Raw genomic sequence first — 23,931 nt, 5'->3', positions numbered from 1 at the left:
AGGGGTGGGGGGAATTCTGTCTCAGTTCTGTTGGATACTGAAGAGATTTACTCAGTGCACAAACCCTTCCTGTGCATTCAGCTCTCGTCCCACCAAGGACACAAAGCTCTTACAAAGCCTCCCCAACACTGGTGTTGATCCAAGGTGCTCATGGCCGGGCTCTTGGACCCGTTTCGGAGCCTTTAGTCTCAGCTTTTCCTTTAAAGTCAGGGAAGATTTAGGCAATAAGCTGAATAGACCTGGGGTCTGGCTCACCTCACCTCACAGCAGATGCTCCTTTTGGCCAGACACTTGACTTTCCAGAGGTCACAGCCAGCCAAGGTCCCCCAGCTCAACTGAGACAGCACACGATCACAGGGCAGGCCCAGTAGACAAGGATGGGGACCACCTCAACAGTTCAGAAGGAAAAACACTGGGAAGGAAAGGCCCAAAATCCTAAAGGAGAAAACCAGACAGTCAGGAGATGACAACCCATCAATGCAGAGGTTTCATTCCAGGCAGTGGTGGAGGCCATCCCTTCTCTTCAGTGATGATTGCCCAGCCAGCAAAGACTCATCAGGGCCTTTTTGGGGTGGCGACCAGACTAGGGTTTCACCTGGGACCTAAACCCGCATCCCATTGGTGTATGTTAGCCCAGGGACAGGACAGATCTCCTGCTTTTGGAGTCTCTTCTGCACCCAGCAAAAGGTGCCTAGGAGTGGCACAGGACAGACAGCAGCATCATGGGGAGGAAGACCAAGCCTGGACATGAAGTCAAAGCTCAGTCTGATTAAAAATGATCCCCCAGTGCCCTACCACCTGCTGACCTCTCAAATACTGGCCCTCCTGCCACCACCCTGCAGCCACCAGCAAGGGAGGGTGTGGAGCTCACACCTGCTTTCTTGAGGGGAGAAGATGTGGAAGGATGGAGAGAAGGGTGAGCGATGGAGAGCAAGCTGATCTGTGAGACCAAAGCCTGGAGACCTCCAGAAAAGTCCCAGCTCCAGATACACAGGCTGTCCAGTTAATGTCTGTGCTCTCTGGTCAGGTTCAAATATAGAACCACAGAATCAATTAGGTTGGAAAAGACCTTTCAGACCACCGAGTCCAACCATCAACCCAACACTGACAAACCCACCACTGACCCATGGCCCTCAGCGCCACGTCTGCCCGGCTTTTAAATACCTGCAGGGATGGGGACTCCAGCACTGCCCTGGGCAGCCTCTTCCAAGGCTTGACAACACTTTCCATGAAGAAATTGTTCCCAATATCCATCCTAAACCTCCCCTGGCAACACCTGAGGCAATTTCCTCTTGTCCCATTGCCTGTTCCTTGGGAGAAGAGACTGACCCCCCCTGGCTACACCCTCCTTTCAGGGAGTTGTAGAGAGTGAGAAGGTCTCCCCTCAGCCTCCTTTTCTCCAGGCTGAACCCCCCCAGCTCCCTCAGCTGCTCCTCACAAGACTTGGTCTCCAGACCCCTCACCAGCTCCGTTGCCCTTCCCTGGACACGCTCCAGCCCCTCAAGGTCTTTCTTGGTGTCAGGGGCCCAAAACTGGAACGAGGCCTCGAGGTGGGGCCTCACCAGTGCCCAGTCCAGGGGGACCATCCCTGCCCCAGTCCTGCTGGCTGGCCATGGGATTTCCTGCACCCCATTTCACGGGAACAGCCCCCTCCCGAGTGTTTTCCCCATCCCAGCCCCACGGGAACTGCGCTCTGGACACGCTTGTGCCTTGGAGGGTGCACCAGGGACCAGAGCACTTTGGGTGGTGAAGTTTAGACCATGGGAGAGGCTGGGAGAGGTGAATCCCACCGTCACGCCATGGAAAGGAAAAGGGAAAAGTGTCCCCCGAGGCTTGGGGACAGAGCAGGACATCCCACGAATGCCACTCATTACCCCACTCTCTCTAACGAGAGGTGCGGGAGGGAGCACCACCACCCAAGGTGCCCGAGCCACCAGCCCGGGATCTGCACCCCATGGAAAAGGGCATTATCCGTGATGTTCCCCAAATTATCCTGTTCAGTTCCAAGGCCACAGGGGTGCCCGCAGGGCTGCCATCCCACCTCCCCTCCCACACGTCCCAGCCCGGTGCCCTGTCCCCAGAGCAGGGCAGCAAATGCCATCAGGGTGCAGGAGGACACACAGCCCTGTCCCCTGTCACAGCTGGGCGTGGGGTGAGCACGGCCACCCTGACCCACCATGGGGCCGGGCAGGAGCAGCCCTGGCTGGGGGGAGCATTTCCCAGCTGGGGATGGGGTCCCTGGGGGCAGCCGGGGGTCCCTCCCCATCCAGCCCCACTGCCAGCTCTTGAAGCCAGGCTTTGCACATCTGCAGACATCAGGGTGGCCCCCAAGCCTCCTGAATCCCACCCGGATCCCTCCTCCTTCCCCACTTCCTCCCACTCTGAGGCCCCCCCTGCATCCTTCAACCCTCCCAGTACAACCCTCCCAGCACACACAGCCCCCTCCCCCCCCCCCCCGGGGCTCCCTCAAACAGGCTGGAGAGCAAAGGCTGCAGAGACCTTTCTGCTGCCCTAAAAACCCCTATTTTTCCCCGCTTTTCCTGGCATCCCCCAAGAGATGGGAAAACACGAAACGCGAAGCAAGAAGCCAAACCAGATTCCCCGCTCTGTGCCCGGCTCCCCCCTCGTCAGCAAGGTCCTACCGTTGTCCCTCCGGTGCTCGGCAGCTCCCAGACTCGTCTCAGCCCACCCCAAACCCCCTCTATTTATATCTCCCCCCCCCCCCCCCCCCCCCCCCGAAGTGGGTGCTGCTTTTTTGTTTTTAAGCAGCGAGGAAGGTTTCTGCCTTCCAGGAAATCAGGCCATTTACTGGAGAAGAGTGAAAGCGAAACCTGGCTCTCATCCCGTGCTGCAGATCAGCCAGACACCCCCCATGGCAGCAGCACCCCCCGGGCTCCCAAATCCCGTCCCGGGCTACGGGGTGCCCGGGGCTCCCGAGAGGACAGAGCTGCTGCCGGCGATGGAGGAGAAAGGGGCTGGGGAGCACCTGGGGGTCTGGGCTGCAATCGTCGAATCACAGAATGGTTTGGGTGGGGAGGGACCTTAAAGGGCATCCAGTTCCATCCAGGGACACCTCCCACCACACCAGGTTGCTCCAAGCCCCCTCCAACCTGGCCTTGAACCCCTCCAGGGATGGGGCAGCCACAGCTTCTCTGGCCAACCTGGGCCAGGCTCTCACCACCCTCACAGCAAAGAACTTCTTCCCCACATCTCATCTCCATCTCCCCTCTTTCAGTGTCAAACCCTTCCCCCTCCTCCTACGGCTCCCCTCCCTCATCCAGAGTCCCTCCCCAGCTTTCCTGGAGCCCCTTGAGAGACTGGAAGAGGCTCCAAGGTCTCCCCGCAGCCTTCTCTTCTCCAGGCTGAACCCCCCCAACTCTCTCAGCCTGTCCTCCCAGCAGAGGGGTTCCAGCCCCCCCAGCATCTGTGGCCTCCTCTGTTGAACCTGACGGGGGTCACACAGACCTACTTTTCCGTCCTGTCCAGGTCCCTCTGGATGGCATCCCGTGTCAACAGCACCACTCAGCTTGGTGTCACCTGGAACCTCACTGCGGGTACCCTCGGTCCCACTGTCCAGGTCATTGATGGAGATATTGGGCAGTGCTGGTCCCAGTATGGACCCCTGAGGGACACCACGTGTCACCCATCTCCACCTGGACATTGAGTGCCTCCGTGTGTGGCCATGTGCATGCATGTACATATGCGGTGGTGTACGTGTGTGTGTGTGTGCATATCTATATGCACCAGCCACTTTGTCTCACCTGATTATCCCTTGGCTGCTCATAAATTGATGTTCTGATGATTTCCCTGGGGGACTCTGTCCAGGGTGGGGTGGCTGTGAGTCCCTGATCCAGCCTGGGGGCTTTCCCTGTCCTCCACGTGCCCCTGGAGGATTTGGAGATGGCCTCCCATGTCCCATGTAGAATCACATTCTACATGTATATCACATGTAGAATCACAGAATGGTTTGAGTTGGAAGAAACCTTGAAGACCATCCAGTTCCACCCCCTACCCTGGGCAGGGACACCTCCCACCAGACCAGGTTGCTCCAAGCCCCGACCAACCTGCCCTTGGACTGTGGGTGTGAAAGAGCCCCAAGAGCTGGAGCTGCCCTGGGAGCCATGGAGGAGGCTGTAAAACCTTGGGCAGAACCCAGGAGCTCCGCCTTCCCTTCCCATGCCCTGGGCCACCCGCTTTCCCTTGGGGCTAAAGCCTAGGTGTGTTTAAGCCTTGTCTTTTATCAGCCGTCTCCCTCTAAGAGGATTGGTGCGGTAGGTGTAGTATATTTAAGGGATTGTTAAGAATAACAGCGTTTGGGCAGTGCACCAGGGCCCAGGCTGCTCTCACGGTCCATTGAGACCTCTCAGATCTACAGGACAACATACTCTGTCAATTAAACTTCCTTTTATGAGCTTATTCGAAAACAAATCAAACAAACAAGGGCTCCATCCCCTTTGTATAAGAACTCACTAATTCATCACTTAATTTGGGGCGTGAAATAGGGGAAGGGGCTGTACCTGCCATTGGAGATGAGTAAATCCTGCTGTGGGCGAGTGGAAAAGGGGAGATGGAGCTCGGTCCTGCCCATGTGGGGATGCTTGCAGCTCTGGGGGAGGCAGAAAACAAATCCTGCATCCTCCCATCATGCTGGTGCAGGAGAACTAACCTCTACTTGACGATGCTCCAAGAAACAGCTGTGTGACCCCCAGAAGCCTGAGCCACACAGCTGGTGGGAGGTGGGTGATGCGCAGGTGTTGGAGAAGGACCGGTCCACACCCAGCTCCTGGATTTGCCTGATTTCCAGAGTCATTTGGTGAACCAGGAGCTGTGTCTGACAGGCGGGAGCTGGGTGAGGCTGGGGAGGTGATGTGGGCAGCCATTGCACTCAGCCATGAGGTTGCACAAGGCCAAGTGCAGGGTCCTGCCCCTGGGTGGGGGCAACCCCTGGTCCCAGCCCAGACTGGGGATGGAGAGATGGAGAGCAGCCCTGCCCAGAAGGGCTTGGGGTGCCCGAGGGGGAAGAAAGCTGGCCATGGGACAGCAATGTGGTCTGGCAGCCCAGAAAGCGCCCCCGCACCCTGGGCTGCATCCCCAGCAGCGTGGCCAGCAGGGCGGGGGGGGGATTCTGCCCCTCTGCTCCGCTCTGGGGAGACACCCCCCCCCCAGTGCTGCCTCCAGCTCTGGGGCCACCAACATCAGAAGGACATGGAGCTGTTGGAGCGGGGCCAGAGGATGCCACGGAGATGCTGGGAGGGCTGGAGCCCCTCTGCTGGGAGGACAGGCTGAGAGAGTTGGGGGGGGTTCAGCCTGGAGAAGAGAAGGCTCCGCGGAGACCTTGGAGCCCCTTCCAGTCCCTCAAGGGGCTCCAGGAAAGCTGGAGAGGGACTCTGGATGAGGGAGGGGAGCCGTAGGAGGAGGGGGAAGGGTTTGACACTGAAAGAGGGGAGATGGAGCTGAGCTGTGGGGAAGAACTTCTTTGCTGTGAGGGTGGTGAGAGCCTGGCCCAGGTTGCCCCGAGAAGCTGTGGCTGCCCCATCCCTGGAGGGGTTCAAGGCCAGGTTGGAGGGGGCTTGGAGCAACCTGGTGTGGTGGGAGGTGTCCCTGCCCAGGGCAGGGGGTTGGGATGGCCTTTAAAGGCCCCTTCCCACCCAAACCCGTCTGTGATCCTAAGGTGACTAGGAGTCCCCTGCCCATCACCACCACTCTCGGTCCCTGATGTCCCCAGGACATGACTGTCTGCCCACTGCCGTCCTGCCCAGAGGGGTGGCAGGTCTCAGCCAGGTTTGGTCCCCATGCAGGCTACCACCCCAGGCACAGGAACTGGGGAAAGGCTGCAGAAAAAGAGGCTGGGACTGGGGAGCAGTGGGGAGACGGATGCAACACAGACATGAAAGTCGACTTTTATTGACTGATTAAAACAGTAGTATCCTGAAAACTTCCCCCAGATCTCCTCAGTTATTCGGTGAGGGTCTTGCACGCTGGAAGTGGGGAATGGTGGCTTTTCCGCAGCCGGCTATCGCAGTGAGCTGAGAAAAGAGCCCTTCCCCAGTATACACGGCAAGAAAGGCTCCAGCTGCAACACATATCAACCCAAACAACATAAACCGAGAATCCAGAAGGCCACATGGAGTTCACACTCCAGGGGCCAGGGGCTCTGGCTCCCTGTGAGCCCCCAGGGATGTCTAGCCACCCCCACCTCTGGGTCAGGAACCTTTGGAAGGTGTTTGAGCTGTTGGACACATCCCTGTCGCTGCCAGAGCCATGGGGAGGGAAGAGCCCCAGGGCTCTTTGCAGGGCTTTGGTGGCTGCTGGGGCGCAGGACCTGCTGTCCCCCATGGTGGCATGAGCCCCTGCATCAGGGGACAGAGACCTCCAGAGCCATGAGTGGAGCAGGGACAGTGCTGGCAGTGGGGACAGGCATTGGGGCCACTCTGTGCTGTCTCCACACTGGTGGGGCTTGCGTCTCCTAAACCATCTCAGGTCCCTGCTTCATCCTTGTTTCTGAACGTCCCTCCAATGACCCTTGGCCCCAGTGACAGCGCTGGTTGCCCAGCAGTAGCCAGCTGGGCACCTCCACAGCCCCGGTGAGGGATACACCATCCCTTCAGCCCCATTTCTCTGGGACTCAAGCCACAAATGGGACCCACAGAGGAGGAATGCAAAGAGGAGGGCCAGCAGTGGCAGCAGCAGGGAGGAGATGTCCCCCGAGGCAGGGAGGAGAAGGGCATGGGGCCGGGGGAGGTTGTGCTGTGGGGCTGGGGACATGGGAGCTTCATGCTCCTAGCAGCTTCTTGACCATGTAGCCTGGCATGCTGTAGAGGAAGAGGGCAATCATGATGAGGAGCAGCAGGGCCAGCACGATTTTGATGATGAGCCACTTGTAGCGTGTGCAGATGAGGTATTTGATGGACTTGAGCGGGTTCAGGAACCAGATGAAGGATGTGTCTGGGCGGCTGCAGGGGAAGAAAATACCCATCATTAATGCCATGGCCATGGAGAATGTCAATGTTTGGACTTGATGGTCTGAAAGGTCCCTTCCAACCTAGATAATTCTACGATTCTAAGGGATGCATGGCAGGCAGTGCAACAAGGGACATGGTGGGCCAAGGGAGGTGCAGGATCTCCTTCCCTGGGTAAACCTGCACAGAGGGAAAGAGCCCAACCAGGAGGACCAGGAGGGTGGAGAAGGGGATGTGTGTCAGATAAGTAGTGCATGTTCGTGAGGGAGCATGAGGATCCCAGTCGAAGCTGGAATCAGGTGATAAGGACCAGAGAGGAGGAGGTGGGAGGCCAAGGAAAGGGGATGGAGCCAAGGAGAGAGGCAGAGGAGGAACAGAGCAGGGGAAATCAGTGGGGCAGTGAATAGCAGGCAATGGGAGGGACCAGTAGAGATAGTTCTGCCCATGATCCTCATTGCTACATCCCCCAGTGTGATCCCTCCTCACCTCCCCATGTCTAGCTCCCTCCCCGAGGACCACCCCAAGGTGGTTACACCTTACTTGGGTTTCTCCAGCGGATCAGGCTCATTGCGAGCTAGCCCAGCGGGGGACTTCTCTGCCTCCTCTGCTGTCAGAAGGTGCAGCTCAGCCTCGACTTTCCCCTGCAGGGAGCAGAGAGTGGTGCTGAGACCTAGGTCCCCACCTCAGCCCCCCCAAGACAGAGGGGACCTGAGGGAACAGAGGCAAGTGGTGGAGGGTGTCAGCAAAGAGTGCAATCCCCAGGGTGCAAAATCCCTCCCTGTTTCCCATCCTTACGGTGATCTCCAGCTCATCATTCTCATCTCTGGCCACGAATGGCCACCAGCCCTTCACCCGCTTCTGCTTGAAGATGGAGACCATGGGCAGCTCTGCCTCGTTCGTCACCATCTCCAGGCTGCACTGTTTTGACGTCTTGGCTCCCCGGGGGAAGCGGTTCAGGTCCAGCTCAATGGCCCCTGGCAGGAGAAAAGGGGAGCACTGATGTTGGCACCCCCAAAACGTTGAGTCCTTGGCTGGAGGTGGCTTGGGCCAGAATCTCCTGCCCTGGAGAGGAATTTTGAACTAGGTCTGGGAACCAAAAAGCCAACATCTTTGCTACAGGAGCAACATTTGAACACCAGCAGTGGGGACAAGGGCTCTCGTCCCGCCTGCTCTTACCAGCAACATCTAAAGGGGGTTTGTAGGGTGTTGTGGATTTAAGGAGCAGAGCTGCCCTTTCAGGTTCTGCTCTATGCAAGCTTTGTCTCATCCCACACTGCTCCTTGCTTGTCCATCCATGGGCTCCTGGCTGTCCCATTGCCCCAGCTCAGTGGACCCTCCACTTACCGAGGAAATCATCGGCTGAGAAGTGGTCAGCATCCCAGACTTGCAGGGTGAGGCGAGCCGGGATCTTGTACTCGGTCTCGTCCCAGGAGAACATGGACTCCTTCTTGGAGATGACGATCCTCTCCTCTGCCATCAGGTAGTCAAAGGGGAAGATGTAGCGCCAGTTAAAGTTGCCTTCACCGGTGAGGGAGTGGTAATGGACGTCTGTGTCTTGCTTGTCCTCCTGCTGACCCTTCAGCCACCTGCAGGGCCCAGAGGAGTGAGAGGGGTGGCACATGTTACAGGAGGGAGGGGAGGGCACAGGACCATCCTGTCCATGCAGCCAGGTTGTCTCCAGAACAAATTGTAAGGACCTAAATGGTGTGAGCTGGGAATGCAGCAGCATCATCTCCAAGGGGGAGAACGGGCATGGGGGCAGAAGGGACCTAGAAGGAACAGGGTGGGTTGAGAGCAAGAACTGCAGGTGGGTTGTCTGGGGCCTTTCTCTGGGCAGGATGTTGAAGAGGTGGACAGGAGGCAAGGAGAATTGCTGGGAGAGGCTGCAGAGGAAGCACCAGGTTAAGAGACTGGTAGGAAACCACCACGTAGTCAACCACCAGCCTGGAATGCCATTGCATTGGTTTGAGGTCCTGTAAAGAGCTGGGCTATGGGGAGGTGGGTCCCCTCATCCCTGTATGGGTGAGTTTTGGAAGGGGATTTCCCTTACTGCTGGGTGAGGATGAAGTGGAGATGGGAACTAACCACAATTTGGCTCCAGAACTGGGGGGACCAAGACAAGCTCAAAAAAAGGGGCAGAGGGGACCAAGCAGCGAGGCCTCGGCCGTTGCCCCCTGACATAGATGTCAGACATCTCTCCTGCCAGGAAAGCATCATCTTCCAAAACCACCTCATTGGTGTTCCAGATAATCACCTGCAACTCAAAGCTGGGTGGCCAAGAGAGAGAGAGACGGAGAGGCAAGAAACACAGCACAGAAGATGATGGCACTGCAGTCCATGGTGGTATCCCCACTCCCCACCCCCCCCCCCCCCACTCCAAGACCACCCTGGGAACCCCAGGAGAAGCAGAGGAGGTGTCACTGGCACACCAGGCTGTACCTACCCCCTGACAAAAATGTCACTGGATTTCTCGCCAGTGAAGTAGTCATCGTCCTCCAGGATGACCTCGTCTGTGTTCCACACTATCACTCTAAGCTCATATCTGGCAGGAGGAAGGGAGACAAGGAGGTGAGACAGGGGAAGGGGCAGGAGGGGATGGGGGTGACACCACCAGAAATCAGGGCCAGGCACGGAGATGGCAGGGAACTGCTCACAGGGACCTTATCTGAGGGATCATGAGGGCAAGGACGGGAAGGAGGTCTCCACATGAACTCAGGGTAAGCAGAGCAGCAAGGGGGGGCTTTACCTCCCTCTGCTGAGAACCTCTACAAAGCCCAAGCCAAAAGCTTGAAGGGACAGCCCAGGCTTGGTCTTTGGCAGATTCGTGGCTAAAACGGGGCCTGAAAACCAGTCTGAGCCTCAGCACCACATCTGGGGGTTGTTCAGCTTGGAGAAAAGGAGGCTGAGGGGAGACCTTCTCGCTCTCTACAACTTCCTGAAAGGAGGGTGTAGACAGGGGGGGTTGGTCTCTTCTCTTGAGGAACAGGTGATGGGACAAGAGGAAATGGCCTCAGGTGTTGCCAGGGGAGGTTTAGGATGGATGTTGGGAACAATTTCTTCATGGAAAGTGTTGTCAAGCCTTGGAAGAGGCTGCCCAGGGCAGTGGTGGAGTCCCCATCCCTGGAGGGATTTCAAAGCTGGGCAGACGTGGTGCTGAGGGCCATGGGTCAATGGTGGGTTTGTCAGTGTTGGGTTGATGGTTGGACTCAATGATCTGAAAGGTCCCTTCCAACCTGGACAATTCTATGATTCTACATGTCTTTTAATCCCTCCATGGGTGCCGACTCCACCACTTCCCTGGGCAGCCTGTTCCAGTGTTTGATAACCATGGGTCACTGCTGAGCGTGGCTGTCCCAGGCTGTCCTGTAGACAACCCTCTGCTATTCCAGTCCGTGATGGTGTCTGGACCTTGCCCTTGGCCTCAGCTTTCCCCTAGTTCAGACCCCATCTGCAGCCCACTGGGCTGAAGGGACATTCTCTCTATCCAAGGCATTGTCTGCTGGGCACGGGGTGCAGGAGAATCCCACCAGGATGCCCGATGCCGTCCCTGTATCCCGGCCCTGGGGATGGGAAAAGGGGCCCAAGGACACAGTCCGGCAGGGTAAGGCAGGGCTGGGAGGGATGTCGAGGGAAGAAATGTCTTTCTTCTCCCTAAATGAGCTGGGAGAGGGCAGGGTGGCGAGGGAAGGACTCTTCATGACACTGCCTGTTGCCTGCTCTGTCCTGCTTGGATTGACCAACTCTGTCCCAGCAACCTTCCCTGCCATCACTTCTGGGAAAGGGCCCATCCAACGTCCCCGGGGATGCCCTGGGATGACCCTTCCCCTGCCCGGGAGGGAGTCAGGGGTAATGGGTAACTAATTAATTTCCTAGTCTACTCAGACGAGAGAAATGGGGAGCTGCAGGGGGTGGAACAGGCGGGATACCGCCCTTCAGGAGCTGCTCTGGAAGGAGAAGACATCTCTCAATGCCTCCAGTCCTGGGATCTCTGGAAATGCCAGCGTGGGGAAGGTACCCAGGCAGAGGGTTGGTCTGGGCCATGGAGCAGCATCAGGAGAGGGGAGAGGGAGGGTTCCATCCCCAGCCTCTGGTTTTCCCCGGGGTTGGTGGGCCAGGAGGTTCCTTACTTCTTTGGTTTCCTGGGAGAAATATCAATGGCGGGGCCAGGCGCTGGCATGTCCATGGGGAACATGTCCACCCACATCTCCAGGCGGCCCTGCAAGGGTGAAGAGATGCAGTCAGCTCTCCAGATCCCTCCTTGCCCCACCCCACCCTTCAGGGGCCCTCCCAGCTCTTCTTGCCCTTCAACATCAGTCTGGCCATGCCAGAAGTGAGGCAGGGCCTTCAGAACTGAACCCTGCCAGATATGAAGCAAGGCAGGGTTCCTCCATGCCGTGAGCCCTTTTCCATCCCCTGCAGAAGTGTCTCATGGCATGACGTGGTGCCGAGGGGAGTCAGGGGACCAAGGGACTTGGCGGTATGACATGGATGAAGGCTGGAGCAGGAGGGGCACTGAAAACTTAAGTCTTCTGTGGTCAGCAGGTGACTGTTAAGGGCTGTTGATGCCTAAGTGCCACTTTGCAGGGTGCCTCCCCCATCTCTGCTGCCCATGACAAGGTGGGCTATGGCTGGTCTGCCCAGCTGAGATCCCAGCTTGCTGTTTGGAGGCTCTGCAGCTTCCACTCCTGCTCTGGGGCTCTGAGGACCTGCTCGATGCCCGGCTTGTCGGGGTTCAGCAGCGGGCGTGTCTCCACGTGCTCGGGGACCAGCTTGCAGCCTGCCCGGGGGATGTCCTCCCAGTGGCGCAGCACAGTCAGGGCCAGGTGTTCATCTGTCTGCTTCTTCTGACCTGTGGGCAAAGGGAGGGCTGAGCTTGGAGATCTGGGCAGAGAGACTCCAGGGATGGCAAACAACCCCGTTCCTCCACCCTTACTCCAAAGGGGCAGAACTGCCTACCTGCTACTTCTCTCCATTCCCTTGTGCACACTTTGTCCTTCAGCCAACATCTCCTAACTCCTGTCTTTCTCCTCTCTCTAACCCATGACATTGACACAAGGTCCAGATCCCCTGCTAGTCTGCATTTTCCCAGGCTGAACCAGCTCCATAACCACTGACCATGTTCTCCTCTTCTGCGCCCCTGCTGGCCTGCCTTCATCTTTATTGAGTGCACATGAGTGCACTGGGACACCACCATTGTTTGGAGGTGCAGTTACATGGGGAATGGCTTCCTGAACCCTGGAAAGGCCAGACTGGGCTGCCGTCATTGCTCCTTGGGCATATGCTTCCAGGAGGAAATTTTCAAAGGCAGCTTTGGTGATGCTGTGCCATGGATGCCCATGAGTGATTCTAAGAGCAACCCACTGGCCTGGGAGGTCTCTAAGACTCGCCACATGCTGGGAGATCCATTTAAGGTGGTGGATGGAGAGTGACTGCAGTGCTGCTTTAGGCTGATGAGGCCACTACATCTGTCTTCAATCCTGGGTGACGAGGGGACATCCCAGACCCTTGCTCCCCTCCACAACCTTCATCCCATGGGGCAAGTACCATTTTCATCCTCAATCTCTGTGGGGCCGGTGAAGACCCTGTTGGCAACTTTCACTCTTCCTCCTGGCCCGAAGTGTGGCCCATCCACCTTCCCCTCTTTGCACAGCTTGGACAGGATTTGGGAGGGCTTCATGGGGTCACGCCAGGTGTTGTAACCATGTCTGCGAACAGGAGGGCCAGGTCAGTCAATTTGTAGCAAGATATGGAGGAAAAAGGGATTTCGTTCCCCTCTGCTGGCAAAACAAGTGCTGCTGTTATGAAGGACCCAGGATTCAGAGGGGAAGGATCTGAGGCCGAAAGTGTGAACCTTCAGAGCAGAAGAGGTCCCTCTGTGACCCTTCTCTACACTTTGCTCGCACCCTTCCACCCCAGCCCCGACATTCCCAGCATACCCCACTTGACTCCTGATGCTCACCATTGCTCCTTTGGTCCTGCTGCCATTTCAGCTCTGGTGTCAGCCCTCTACCCTGTCCCACCAGTGTCCCTCAGTCCCTTCCTCCTTGCCCTGGGCTCCTGACAACCCACTGCACTGCTGCCCTGGTCACAAAACCTGTCTTAAGAGTGAGGACATGCACATATTCCTCCACCACAGGCAATAAAAGGGGGGGAGACTCCTGCAGAAGGTCTAGGCTAAGTGTAGAAGATGAGATGGGCAGAAGGTCCAGGCAGAAGGCTGGGCAGGGAAAGCTTTGCTCATACATGGAGTAGGTCTGTGACACCCCACAAGTAGCTCGGTGCTTGCTGTAGAAGCGGTTCTCCAGGTCAATCTTGGTCTCTCCAATGAGGTCGTCGGTCCCCACCAGGTCCCAGTCGTACACTGCCACTGTCAGCATGGACTCCATGGGGAAGGTGGCCTCGATGTCAAAAGATCTAGGCCAGGGGGAAGAGAAAAGCTGCTGAAGTGTTTGGATGTTACTCAGGACGGACACATGGGTGAGGTGGGTCTGCTCCAGGCTGTGGACCAAAGTGCAGGTGCAGGTCCAAGGGCTGGCAAGCTTGTCTCAGGCTTAGCTCACCCCTTCCAGGTGCAGACAGGACACAGGGCTGGAGGCAACTCACTTTCCGAAGACAGGGTTCAACTGCTTGGAGATGTAGTTCTCCTTGTCTTTGATGTCCGTCTTCCCCAACTTGATGGCAATGTAGGGGTCAGCTTTCCCGTTGATGTCAGCTGGGTGAAGGTCCGTGGCCTGCAGAGAACAGATGAGATATATCAGTGGCATCCACAGTAGCGAAGAATTCAGGGGTGGCCCATTCTCCATCCCTGAGACCATCTGGCCTTGCCTGGCCACAGGCATGCGGCTGAGCACTTTGGTCCCCCAAAACAGAGTGTCTTGGTTAAAATTGGGGATAAATCCTGCCTTGTGTTAATCCCTGTCCTGATCTGGGGAGGGGCTGGGGCTGGCCGTGTCCCCTCAGAGAGACATAACCACAGTCTCCTTTAGCATCTCTTTCATCAGTGGAAAGAAACAAGCTCCTCTAAAGAAAGCCCCAGAGAAACAACTTGACCAAGATGTCAAGAAAACTCTCCCCTTTCCCTCGTGTTCTCTCCACTCACTACAGTAGGGCCAAGGGCTTCTGGCTTCTCCCCATAAAGGGGGTGAGTATCCCCAAACTTTTCAGGCCCAGCCTCCATCATGGCCCATGCTAGGACATGTTCAGCCAGTGCTGGTGGTTGTTGGTGCTGACTAGGCTGGTATCTACCATTGCAGCCTCAGTCTGTTAAAGATGGGAGGGGAGACTCGTTACCCCATTGGGCAATGGGGTGCAGCACTAGATGGAGAATCAGGCAAGTGGGAAATGTAGCCAAAAGTAGGTTGTTGCATTTGTAAAACACCGGGACAAGGTACTGACAAAGAGCACCCCAGGTTCTTCTAGCAGGATTGAGATCCCTCTCAAGTTCCTGGCCACTATACCTCAGTCACATGCTTGGGGACACAAGGAGGACTAGTTTAGGGGGCAGGAAAAGACTTTTTCCAGAGCACACTCCATATGAAGAAACATGCGTTAGCTCAGTGCATGTTCAAGGAGGTGCCATGCTCTTTAATCAGGTCTACTAGACCCTTCCACCTCCCATTCAGCTCTGCATATTCTTCACCAAGGTGGTACGGCTGTGTAAAGAATGAGCACCTGACAGTCCAAGCTGATCCAAACTATCCAACTTGAGTTAAGCACTAGGACAGACATGCTGGTCCATCCTACATACCAGAAGAAAGGTCTCTGGGAGCGCTTGCTCCCAGCTCCCAGCGCTCCCAGCACACACCTATGGAGACCCCATTCAAGTCCCCATCAATGAGTTGTTTCAGCCCTTGTCTCAGTGCCCTGATGCACTGAGAGCTGAAAACCATTGTTCCTGCAGCTTTGGGACCAGTTCCTGGGTGTGCACCATGGAATGGAGCACAGGATCAGGCTGTACCCCACCACACGGCTCTACTCACCCGCACGATATAGACTCGGACCAGCACATTGATGGGGTCGTTGCTGGGGATTCCCTGGAACATGCCGAAGCTGGGGTCGTATCCTGCCTCCTTGGTGATATCATCAGGGAGAGGCACTTTGTAGACACACATGGAGCCCTGAAGCAAGGGAGTGCACAGCCTGGTGAGGGTCCTGCTGCCCAGGGGACTTGGGGTAAGCAGACCCATCCCAAACCACCCTCCCTGGGGACCCCCAGTCAATATCCTTGTTTCTAGACATGTGCTGGAGCAGACAGACCAGATCTGGAAAAAATTCCTCCACTACATGAGCCTTGAACCCCTCCAGGGATGGGGCAACCACAGCTTCTCTGGGCAACCTGGGCCAGGCTCTCACCACCCTCACAGCAAAGAACTTCTTCCCCACAGCTCAGCTCCATCTCCCCTCTTTCAGTGTCAAACCCTTCCCCCTCCTCCTAGGGTTTCCCTCCCTCATCCAGAGTCCCTCCCCAGCTTTCCTGGAGCCCCTTGAGGGACTGGAAGGGGCTCCAAGGTCTCCGTGGAGCCTTCTCTTCTCCAGGCTGAACCCCCCCAACTCTCTCAGCCTGTCCTCCCAGCAGAGGGGCTCCAGCCCTCCCAGCATCTTCGTGACCCTTTGTATTCCATCCAACCTCTTCCTGATAAACCAGCTTCAGCAGAGAAACCTGTTGGCAAGGGCTTCCCAAGCTGTCCCTGTCCTGGCCAGACTCAGAAGCCAAACTCACCTTAAACCTCCCCACTATCCGCTCCTCTTCTGTTGCGTTGTCATCGTTGTCCCCAATCTTCCCACGGAGCAGGTTGAAGGTGTGCAGCCAGTCCTCAAAGTTATCAAACTCTGTTTCCAGCTCTTTGTTGAAGACCTGAGATGACAGAAAGTTAAAGGAGGTGAATGAGGTAAATAAAGAAAAGAGATGAGGAAAAGATACAGTGACTACCTGAGTCAACTCAGTGGGAATGTGGTCACTTCTGCTCTCAGTTCCCAGTTCTCTAGGAAGAGAAAGAATCTCTAGGGCCATTGGGTTGGACACTGATGCCACAAGAACCTCCCCGAACTGACAATGTACAAGAAGGAAGCTCAGCTGAATGGGTGAGGTGGCCGTCCCCGCTCTGTGCACCCCTTCTGGACCCCAGAATCACAGACTACATCAATCCTAAAAAAGACCATGGGCCAGTATGTTGGACCAGAGCCCATCCCTGCCCCAAGTCTTGGCTGGGCCAGCCATAGCCATGCCGGAAAACTCTCCCCTCCAGCGAGGGCACATCCAAGCTGCCCCAATCATAGAATACCAAGTTGGAAGGGACCTCAAGGATCACCTGGTCCAACCTTTCTTGGCAAAAGCATGGTATTGACAAGATGACCCAGCAGCCTGTCCAACCTGAGGATGATCCTTCCCAGGGCAAACCCTTTTCTGTAAAGCTTGTTGTCTCTGACTCCTTCAAACTATGGGGAGAAGTTAGCAGTCCCAAGGCACATCTCACCTAGGGTTAGATACCCCTCAGGCAAGGTTTCTCAGGCAGGGTTGATCTATCAATGCTCTGATCTCCAGATGGCTGGGACTGCCATGCTGCCAGACTTCCAGCCTCCCACCAGACAGGCAAGTTCTCCTCCTCCCCTGCCAACACACACCCACCTTCAGTTCATCAATCTTCTGCTTGTTCTTCTTCTCGGGAAGCTCAGGGGGTGACTGTTGCTTCTTTTTCTTATCCTCTTTGGGTGCCTTGGACTTCTCCTTGTTCTTCCCCTGACCCTTGGAGCCTTTCATGGGAGAGTCATCAAGTTTGATTTCTGAGTCCAAGGGGAAGCGGCAGGGAGGGAGGAGATGGAAATGAGGGTGAGGAGGGATGGAGGTGACAGGAGGGGGGACTTGATCAAAGTCCTTCAAACAGGAGGAGCATGAAAGCTGACAGCTGCTACTGCCTGTACCTCCCACCCCAGCCCTCTTCTTGACTCTGGCCACTGCTGCCCAGGTCACAGCATCTCCAGGAGCCCAGAAGTCTCTATGCAGGGAGCTTCCAAAGCTGACCTGAGCAGAAGTCATTTGGAGGACTACGAAACATGAACTGAGAGTGCTAGGCACTGGCTAGCTTCAACAGCAGTGAGAAGACCTGGTCCTGCCCACAGCATCTCCTTGTCTTCCTTCTCCTTGAGGCTCTTCCTGCTGTGTGCAGCCTGGAGAATAAAACCCCAGCCCAGGTATTGCAGAGGGGACAGTGCTTGATGCACCGGAGTACAGGCTGCTGCCCATGACTAGCTGCAACAACAGGTTGTGTGGGTCTCTGTTCAGAGCAACCACCAGCCAGGGACATCAACTAGACCGAGAACAGGGTGCCTGGAAAGGCACATTCAAAGAAAACTTCTCCCACCCCTCTACAATCCCCATCCCTCACTGCCTCTGCCAGCTTTCATGACTGCTGGGCGATGCTGATGGGGACAGACAGATGACAAAGACTTGATGTGGATGAGGAGAGGAGGAAGGAATGGGAGCGCCAAGGGGAAATGGATCCTTCTCAGAAGACAGAGAGAAAACACTGGGGATCACCAGACAGTCCCCAGCAACCCTGCTGTGACCAGCAAGCCCAGGAAGAAGCTGCTCAGAGTTGTCCCCAAGCTCAGCAAGAACATGGCATCATCTTTTTCATGACATGAAGACTAGTCTTCCAAAACAAACCAGGCTCTGCATTTTTCTCAGCTAATGGATTTTGCATCGCTCAGGCATGACAGCAACCTGCTGTCATGGGGACATGGAACACATGGGGAGCATGGGTGAAAGTCCTCATGGAAACCCCTCCAGGCCCTGCTGGTGGGACTGGCAAAGAGCCTTCACACTGCAAACGGACAGAGTCGCCCTTTATCAACATGTCCCAACTCACCAGTGTTCTTGGCTCACATCACTTGTGGTACAAAATTAATCTCATCCAACTTCAGACATCAGCAACACCCCATCTGAGCTACAGACCCCTGACTTCATTCAGAGAAAAACACATTTAGGGCAAAATTCACCTTATTGTACCATAGTATTGAAAATAGGTCAGAGAACTTGCCCTAAAAGTGAGTATTTTTCTTCACTGCCTGCGCTAGAGCAGCAGACAAGGAGGCCTCTACACGCAGGTAAAAGCGGTCAGATTAGAGGAATCCCAGACCTTTTGTCTGGTTGAATCTTCCCTTGTGAAACTGGAGCAAAATAAAAATAAATTTATGCCTCCTGCAAAACGAGGGTGGAAAACTCCATGAAGGTGATCTAGAAGTATCTATTCCTTGGTCAACAGACTTCAAGCACACAGCCTATAACCAACACATCTGCATGGCCAAAGTGATGGGACTTTCAATGACATACTGACTTGTGATGGCACAAAAAGTGTCCTCGGACAGTGACAGGGATCCTGGTCACTAGTCTGCATGACTTGCACGTGGCCTTCCCCCCCAGCACTGATGGGTTGGAGGCTGCCCCGATACCATGCTCTGGCTTGGATTCACCTGGAATTAGCATGTTTGCCCAACACAGCCCACACTAGGCTTGCATTCACCAAAATCGATCCTACATGGGGATGGACAAGCTGGGAATATCTGGTTATGCTGGGAACATATGGTTGGGCAGAAGAGCGGTGGTAGGCTCTGAACGGGATGCCCAAGCAACCAAGAGGAGTCCTGGTTCTACCTTTCCCTGCCACGCTCCCTCTCTCTTTCACAACCTGCTTACCCTCTGCAATCTCCATGTCTTCCTTCTCCTCCGCTTCTGCTGCAGCTGCCTCCTGCTGCCGGAGTTGCTGGGGGGAGAAATGAAGTGAAGAGGGAGTGGGTGCTGGTGCCGGGGTCTCTTTGTGCCCACCGGGCATTCCTAACCCAGGGTGACAGCCCTCTCCTCCCGCCTGAGCTGCCAGCGAGGTTCTGGCAGGGCTGGAGAAACCAAAGCTGCTCAAGTGCAGCCTCCAGCACCTCCAGCCCAAACCCAACAGATAATGAACAGGACTTGGAGATGTTAAAGAACTTGACAGAAGACTTTGATCAGGAAGGCTAAACCAAAGATTTTTTTTTGCTTTCTTAACTATTCTTGTGTCTTTACTGACGGCACTTCAAATAAATGCAAATAAAAATCACTCCTTTTTTTTTTACTTTGCAAAAGAAAAAGAAGACAGCTTTGCAAAGACCCTTAAGGCTTTGTATTGTATTGTTTTCCTCAGATGTCTATTAAGTGTCTTCTATTGAAAAATAATATGAAAACACAATTTTAGGGTAAGACAGAAAAGTGATATGGTAACTTCTATTAAATACTAGAAAACTTAAAACAATTACTTCAATTTTAGGTATTATATTAGACCTGGGTACAAGTGAGTTTTAAACTCCCAGTGGGTTCAAAACCCCCTTTTTTTGAGGGGTGGAAGAGAACATATCTGTCGGGTGTTTTCAGTTTCAGTCAATCAGCCCAGATATTAATTGCTCTCATTTTATTTAGATAAATGTTAAATACCTGTGCCTGAGCACAAACCAGCCTACCCCGAGAGCATCTCAAGAAAGGGGAATCCTGCTCAGCTCCACCAGGTGAAAAAAAGCCTTCCTGACTGTCAGAAAAAGTTATTGGGGAAAACAGCATGGCCCTGAGCCTTTGGAAGCAGCTGGAAATAAGTGAGATCTCGCAGGCAGGAAGCATTTTCCTCTACCCGCACCCTCTGTACACCCCTCCTCTGCTCCGCACCCACCTCCTTCATTGTCTCGATTGACGCGAAATACTTGGACCACCAGTCCAGCATGCTCTCGTCCGGCTCCTCCTCTTCTACTTCCTCTCCTCCTCCTCCTCCTCCTCCTTTCTTCTTCTTTTTCTTTTTCTCCTTCTCTTCCTCAGACTGCAGGGACAAGAGAAGTGAAGAAGATGAAGGGCCAGATGAAAGCAAAGCGTCTCTTGAAGGGCAAAGGTGGTGGGTGAAGCCCCTAAGAAGGCAGAACCCTCCAGGCTGGGTAGCCTCATTAGCACTTTTCCCTCATTTACAGCCTCAGACACTGATGCAAGATGCCCGAGGCTTGAGAGAGACACGGTGTGAGAGTCCTGGGGCATCTCCTCCTTTCCATCATCCCTTTCCTCCATGGGTTTCCCTGGAATCTTTCATGGTACCAACCCTCCCCTCCACACAGCAAAGTGCCCTGGGTCCACTTAGTGGTGCCATAAAGCCTTTTGCAACTCGTATATGTTTGTGGTGGGAATAACCAGCATCTCTCCCACCACCCTGTTCCTCCTGGCACAGCTGGGCAGAGAAGGGCTGGCCCAGAAGAGCTTCCCAAGCTGCAGGAACCAGGCCACTGCCATATCTATGATGAGACAACACTGTTCCATCTCTGCCATGGGAGGAAGGGATGCTGGTCCTCGCTTTTCTTGGGGTTGGTGAGGATGCACAGTCCATTGAAAGCCGAGCAGAAGGGTAGGATAGGGTGTGGAGGGTTGGGAGCGGGGATGCAGAGCAGATACACCACTTACCACGTCCACCTTCACCACCGCGTCGGAGTTCTGCCGCCCAAGAGGGGTGGAAGGGAAGAGGGAGAGGGAGAACAGGTTAGTGGCGCAGCCTCAGCCGAGCACAACTACAGACCGGCACATGCGTGCATGAGAAGTCCCAGAAAGCTCCCCAGGGATGAAGCAACCGAACGCCCTGAATGAAGAACCCTGGCTAGAAAAGCTCTGTGTACAGAGGAGATGTCTGCCCTGACACACCAAACCCAGCTCCATGTGGGAGATGTTTCTCTTGCACAGAAGGACTGAGTCTGGAACACCTCTCTGCTCTCCTGGAGCTCTTCTTGTCTATCCAGGAAGGTCTGCAGGCTACTGTGGTGGATTTTAAGAAGCATGTGGGTGCTGGGGCGTTCCAGTCATACCCATGGACATATGCCCTGTAGATCCTCCTGCATGAAACTGTGTGACCAAACACATGTGATACAGCTTCTTGTGCACATACGAGGACCTCTACGTACAGGTGCAGAGGTGTGAATGCTCCAGGGACCTTGAGGGGTGTGTGTACACGTATGTATCTGCACACGTGTGCTTGTGAGGCTTCGTATGTGCTGTAGCCTGCCTGTTAATGTGCACACATGAGGGGCCATGCAAATTTGGATGCTCACTATGTGCCTGTAGGCACACGTATGGACATGTGTTGCTTGTGTGTGCATATTGGCTGCCCAGAGAAGCTGTGGCTGCCCCATCCCTGGAGGGGTTCAAGGCCAGGTTGGAGGGGTCTTGGAGCAACCTGGTCTGGTGGGAGGTGTCCCTGCCCAGGGCAGAGGGTGGCACGGGATGGTCTTTAAGATCCCTTCCAACCCAAACCGTTCCATGATTCTATGTTGCTGCAAAGGGTCCCCTGCAAAAAGAAATCCGTTTCTATTTGTGGAGGAAGCTCTGGAGCAGAAGGGTATAAGAAGGAGCTGAAATTCCCATTCTGGGCAAGAAGATGGGCACAGGCACGTCCAGTGTGTGAACAAAGCCTGATGCCTCCGGGACACATCGCCTGTCCAGTGCCCACAGTGCCAAACTTTCAGGGCAAGCAAAAAAGGTCTGAAGAGCTTTGGGTGCCTCAGAGTGACTCTGTGTGGCTGGACCAGCTCTATGCCATGAGCATCTCCCATGTCGCGTACAGCTCAGGCTTGTTGTGCAGCGACACAGCCCTGAATGGAACTGCTGAACGGGCATTTCAGAGAGCTGACACAGCTATCTGTGTGCCTCAAAACCACTGTGAAAAGGGAAAAAAAACACCAGGGAAATCTGCATGACCCTGGCTGCTTGCAGAGAGTGTGCAGTGATTTGAAAGGACGAGGTCACTGCAGTTGTGCAGATGAGGAATTTCTGATGGGTCCCTCTTGTCTGCGTCAGTCACAGACAGGGACAGGGTTGTGTTCATTCCCATCTGACTGTTTTTGAAGGAAAACATAGAGATGTCAAATTTACATAGCCCAGTACAGCCCTCTTCTGGGCAGCAAGCACTGGCTAATTTAAACCAGGACAGAAAAAGGTCAATTTGAAGGACTGACAATGACACAACGCTCTTCATTCCAGGCATCAGCCCAACCCTGTGTTCAGCACGACAAGGCAGCCTCTGTTTGGGTGGAATCCCTCAGAGATCAGCAATTCAGTGGGGAAAGAGATGTTAAAGTGGTGTTGACATACGGATACTCACAGCTTCCAGCTTCACCATCGTCTCCATCTTCTTGATGGGAACCTCAGGTTCCATATTGACCACGATCTCCCCTGTGGAGCGACAGCGATGGGCCCCGTTGGCCATTGCCAGGTAGCCGTTGAGGTGTTTAGCTGGACAGAGGACAGAGAAAGAGAAAGAAGGAGGAGAGGAGGATAGTGTAGAGGAGAAACTGAGAGCTCAGGTGAGATCCTACAGGATTCATGCAGGAGTGATATGTGACCACCGCAGTCAGAGAAGATGAGGGGAGGAAATGAGCACAGACCTTTACAGCGTGATTAAAAAACCTTTCCATAGCAAAGGAAAGCAGAGGATGAGAAAGGAATGGGTTTTTGTTCACCTGTGCCAGCCTCCAGATGAGAAGATGCAGAGAAGGTGGTTTCCCTAAAAGTATCAGCCACCATGGACACAACCACAGGTCCAGATCTCCATCTGGAACCAGGGATGGCCCTTGGCAATCCCCCCACAGACCTCCTGTCTTTGCCCGGCCAAGGGTGCCTCCACTTCCACCAAGGACTGGGAGGAGATGAGCAATTCCTGTGGTTCTCCAAGCCCTTGGCTGCTCTGCTGGGTGCAGGGAAAGTGGGCTTGTGATGGTTTCTGCTGTGGGTGCTGGTAGATGGAGTGGTAGTTGGGATTGAGAGGGTGGCCTCAGTCTGTAGGTTTTACTTTTTTACTCTTTACTCAAATAATAGCTGCATCAGGCACAGAGCATGGCAAATTAATCTCCCAGTCTTGAGGAACACTTGGGGAGTGTAGAGCCATGAACGTTAGAGGTGAACCAGCCCTTTTTCTCTTACAGATATCAGGGGGAGCATGAAGTTATCACAGTGAGGCCCATAGATCAATAAATCAGAGGGGAATCATGGCCTCACCCTGTGCCTTCTCACCCACTTGACCCAAACCCTGAAGCTCTGCTTGCTTAACCAACAAGCAGGCAACATCCCATAGTGCTTACAACCTTCTACCCATCTCCCCCTTCTCCACATGCAATGCCCCACCGATGGACCATACCAGCCAGGCTCCCATGGCCCCAGGCTTGGTACCTGTCATATTCCAGTACTGCGCTTTCTTGTCTGGTGGACGGTAGATGAACTTTCGGAGGGAGCTGACAGCGTGGGACCCCACCAGGGTGTAACGCCCGAAAGCCCGGCAGTCCACCACCCGGATGTTGAGAGGTGGATGAAGCAGCTCATTCTCTGGGAGGTCCTGGGAAGCAAAGGTGTGCTGGTTATCAAGGGATGGATGTGGGCTGTGGGATATCTACTTTGGTGGTCAGAAAGGCCAGTAGGGACTAAAACAAGGATTCTGTTGGAGGAAGAGGTCTGCAGGAGCGCCGGCATGGCTTGGGAGCCCTCAGAGAAAGGCTACCATTGACTGGGATGGAGCTTATGTCCTCCATTGCTGTGGGGAAACTGAAGGAAGGGGTTAGGAACCGTTGTTTGGGCCCCAGAAAATCTGGGTTTCGGCTGAGGGCTCCAGGGGAAGAGGAAACACTCACCACTTCGAACCATTTGACCAAAGTGCTGAAGTTGGGGTTTTTCTTGTAGTTCTGGATGAGGGATGACTGGACTCCCTTCCCAGCACACTCAATGTCCACACGGGGCCGGTCCACCTGGGCCAGGTTCACTCTCTTCAGATCCCTGAGCCCCCAAAACAAGATCTAGGGCAGGAGGAGGAGAAGGAAGAGCATGAATGTGAGAGGGACCTGCCCCTGGCTGGAGTCAAAGGTTCTCCATACCCCACAGGAGCGGGGACCTGACTGCAAGTGTCATTGCCTTGGCGGTGGTGGATCCCTGAGGAGTCTT

At 54.9% G+C, this 23,931-nt stretch overlaps 1 protein-coding gene across 3 annotated transcripts in view; it reads right to left on the bottom strand.

Moving 5' to 3' along the window:
• Nucleotides 1-6,772: 6,772 nt before the first annotated feature.
• OTOF (otoferlin) overlaps nt 6,773-23,931 on the bottom strand; it is an 82,411-nt gene continuing 65,252 nt past the window's right edge. For 2 of the 3 annotated variants that reach the window (XM_074153966.1, XM_074153967.1), the window contains 19 exons: nt 23,625-23,786; nt 23,170-23,332; nt 22,106-22,176; nt 20,419-20,448; nt 19,649-19,792; nt 18,652-18,718; nt 16,585-16,709; nt 15,679-15,813; nt 14,939-15,076; nt 13,563-13,690; nt 13,203-13,373; nt 12,504-12,664; nt 11,666-11,808; nt 11,087-11,175; nt 9,403-9,501; nt 8,304-8,545; nt 7,755-7,933; nt 7,500-7,600; nt 6,773-6,953 (listed from right to left, as the gene is read on the bottom strand). In XM_074153966.1, coding sequence (XP_074010067.1) covers nt 6,773-6,953; nt 7,500-7,600; nt 7,755-7,933; nt 8,304-8,545; nt 9,403-9,501; nt 11,087-11,175; nt 11,666-11,808; nt 12,504-12,664; nt 13,203-13,373; nt 13,563-13,690; nt 14,939-15,076; nt 15,679-15,813; nt 16,585-16,709; nt 18,652-18,718; nt 19,649-19,792; nt 20,419-20,448; nt 22,106-22,176; nt 23,170-23,332; nt 23,625-23,786 — 2,529 coding nt within the window. Of the gene's footprint in view, nt 6,954-7,499; nt 7,601-7,754; nt 7,934-8,303; nt 8,546-9,402; nt 9,502-11,086; nt 11,176-11,665; nt 11,809-12,503; nt 12,665-13,202; nt 13,374-13,562; nt 13,691-14,938; nt 15,077-15,678; nt 15,814-16,584; nt 16,710-18,651; nt 18,719-19,648; nt 19,793-20,418; nt 20,449-22,105; nt 22,237-23,169; nt 23,333-23,624; nt 23,787-23,931 lie in introns of all 3 variants that reach the window. The other variant, XM_074153965.1, reaches the window with a different exon arrangement.

Source organism: Numenius arquata, chromosome 9, assembly GCF_964106895.1.
Source record: "Numenius arquata chromosome 9, bNumArq3.hap1.1, whole genome shotgun sequence".
In the NCBI taxonomy this organism is placed as follows: domain Eukaryota; kingdom Metazoa; phylum Chordata; class Aves; order Charadriiformes; family Scolopacidae; genus Numenius; species Numenius arquata.
This window is presented reverse-complemented; position numbering and strand designations above follow the sequence as displayed.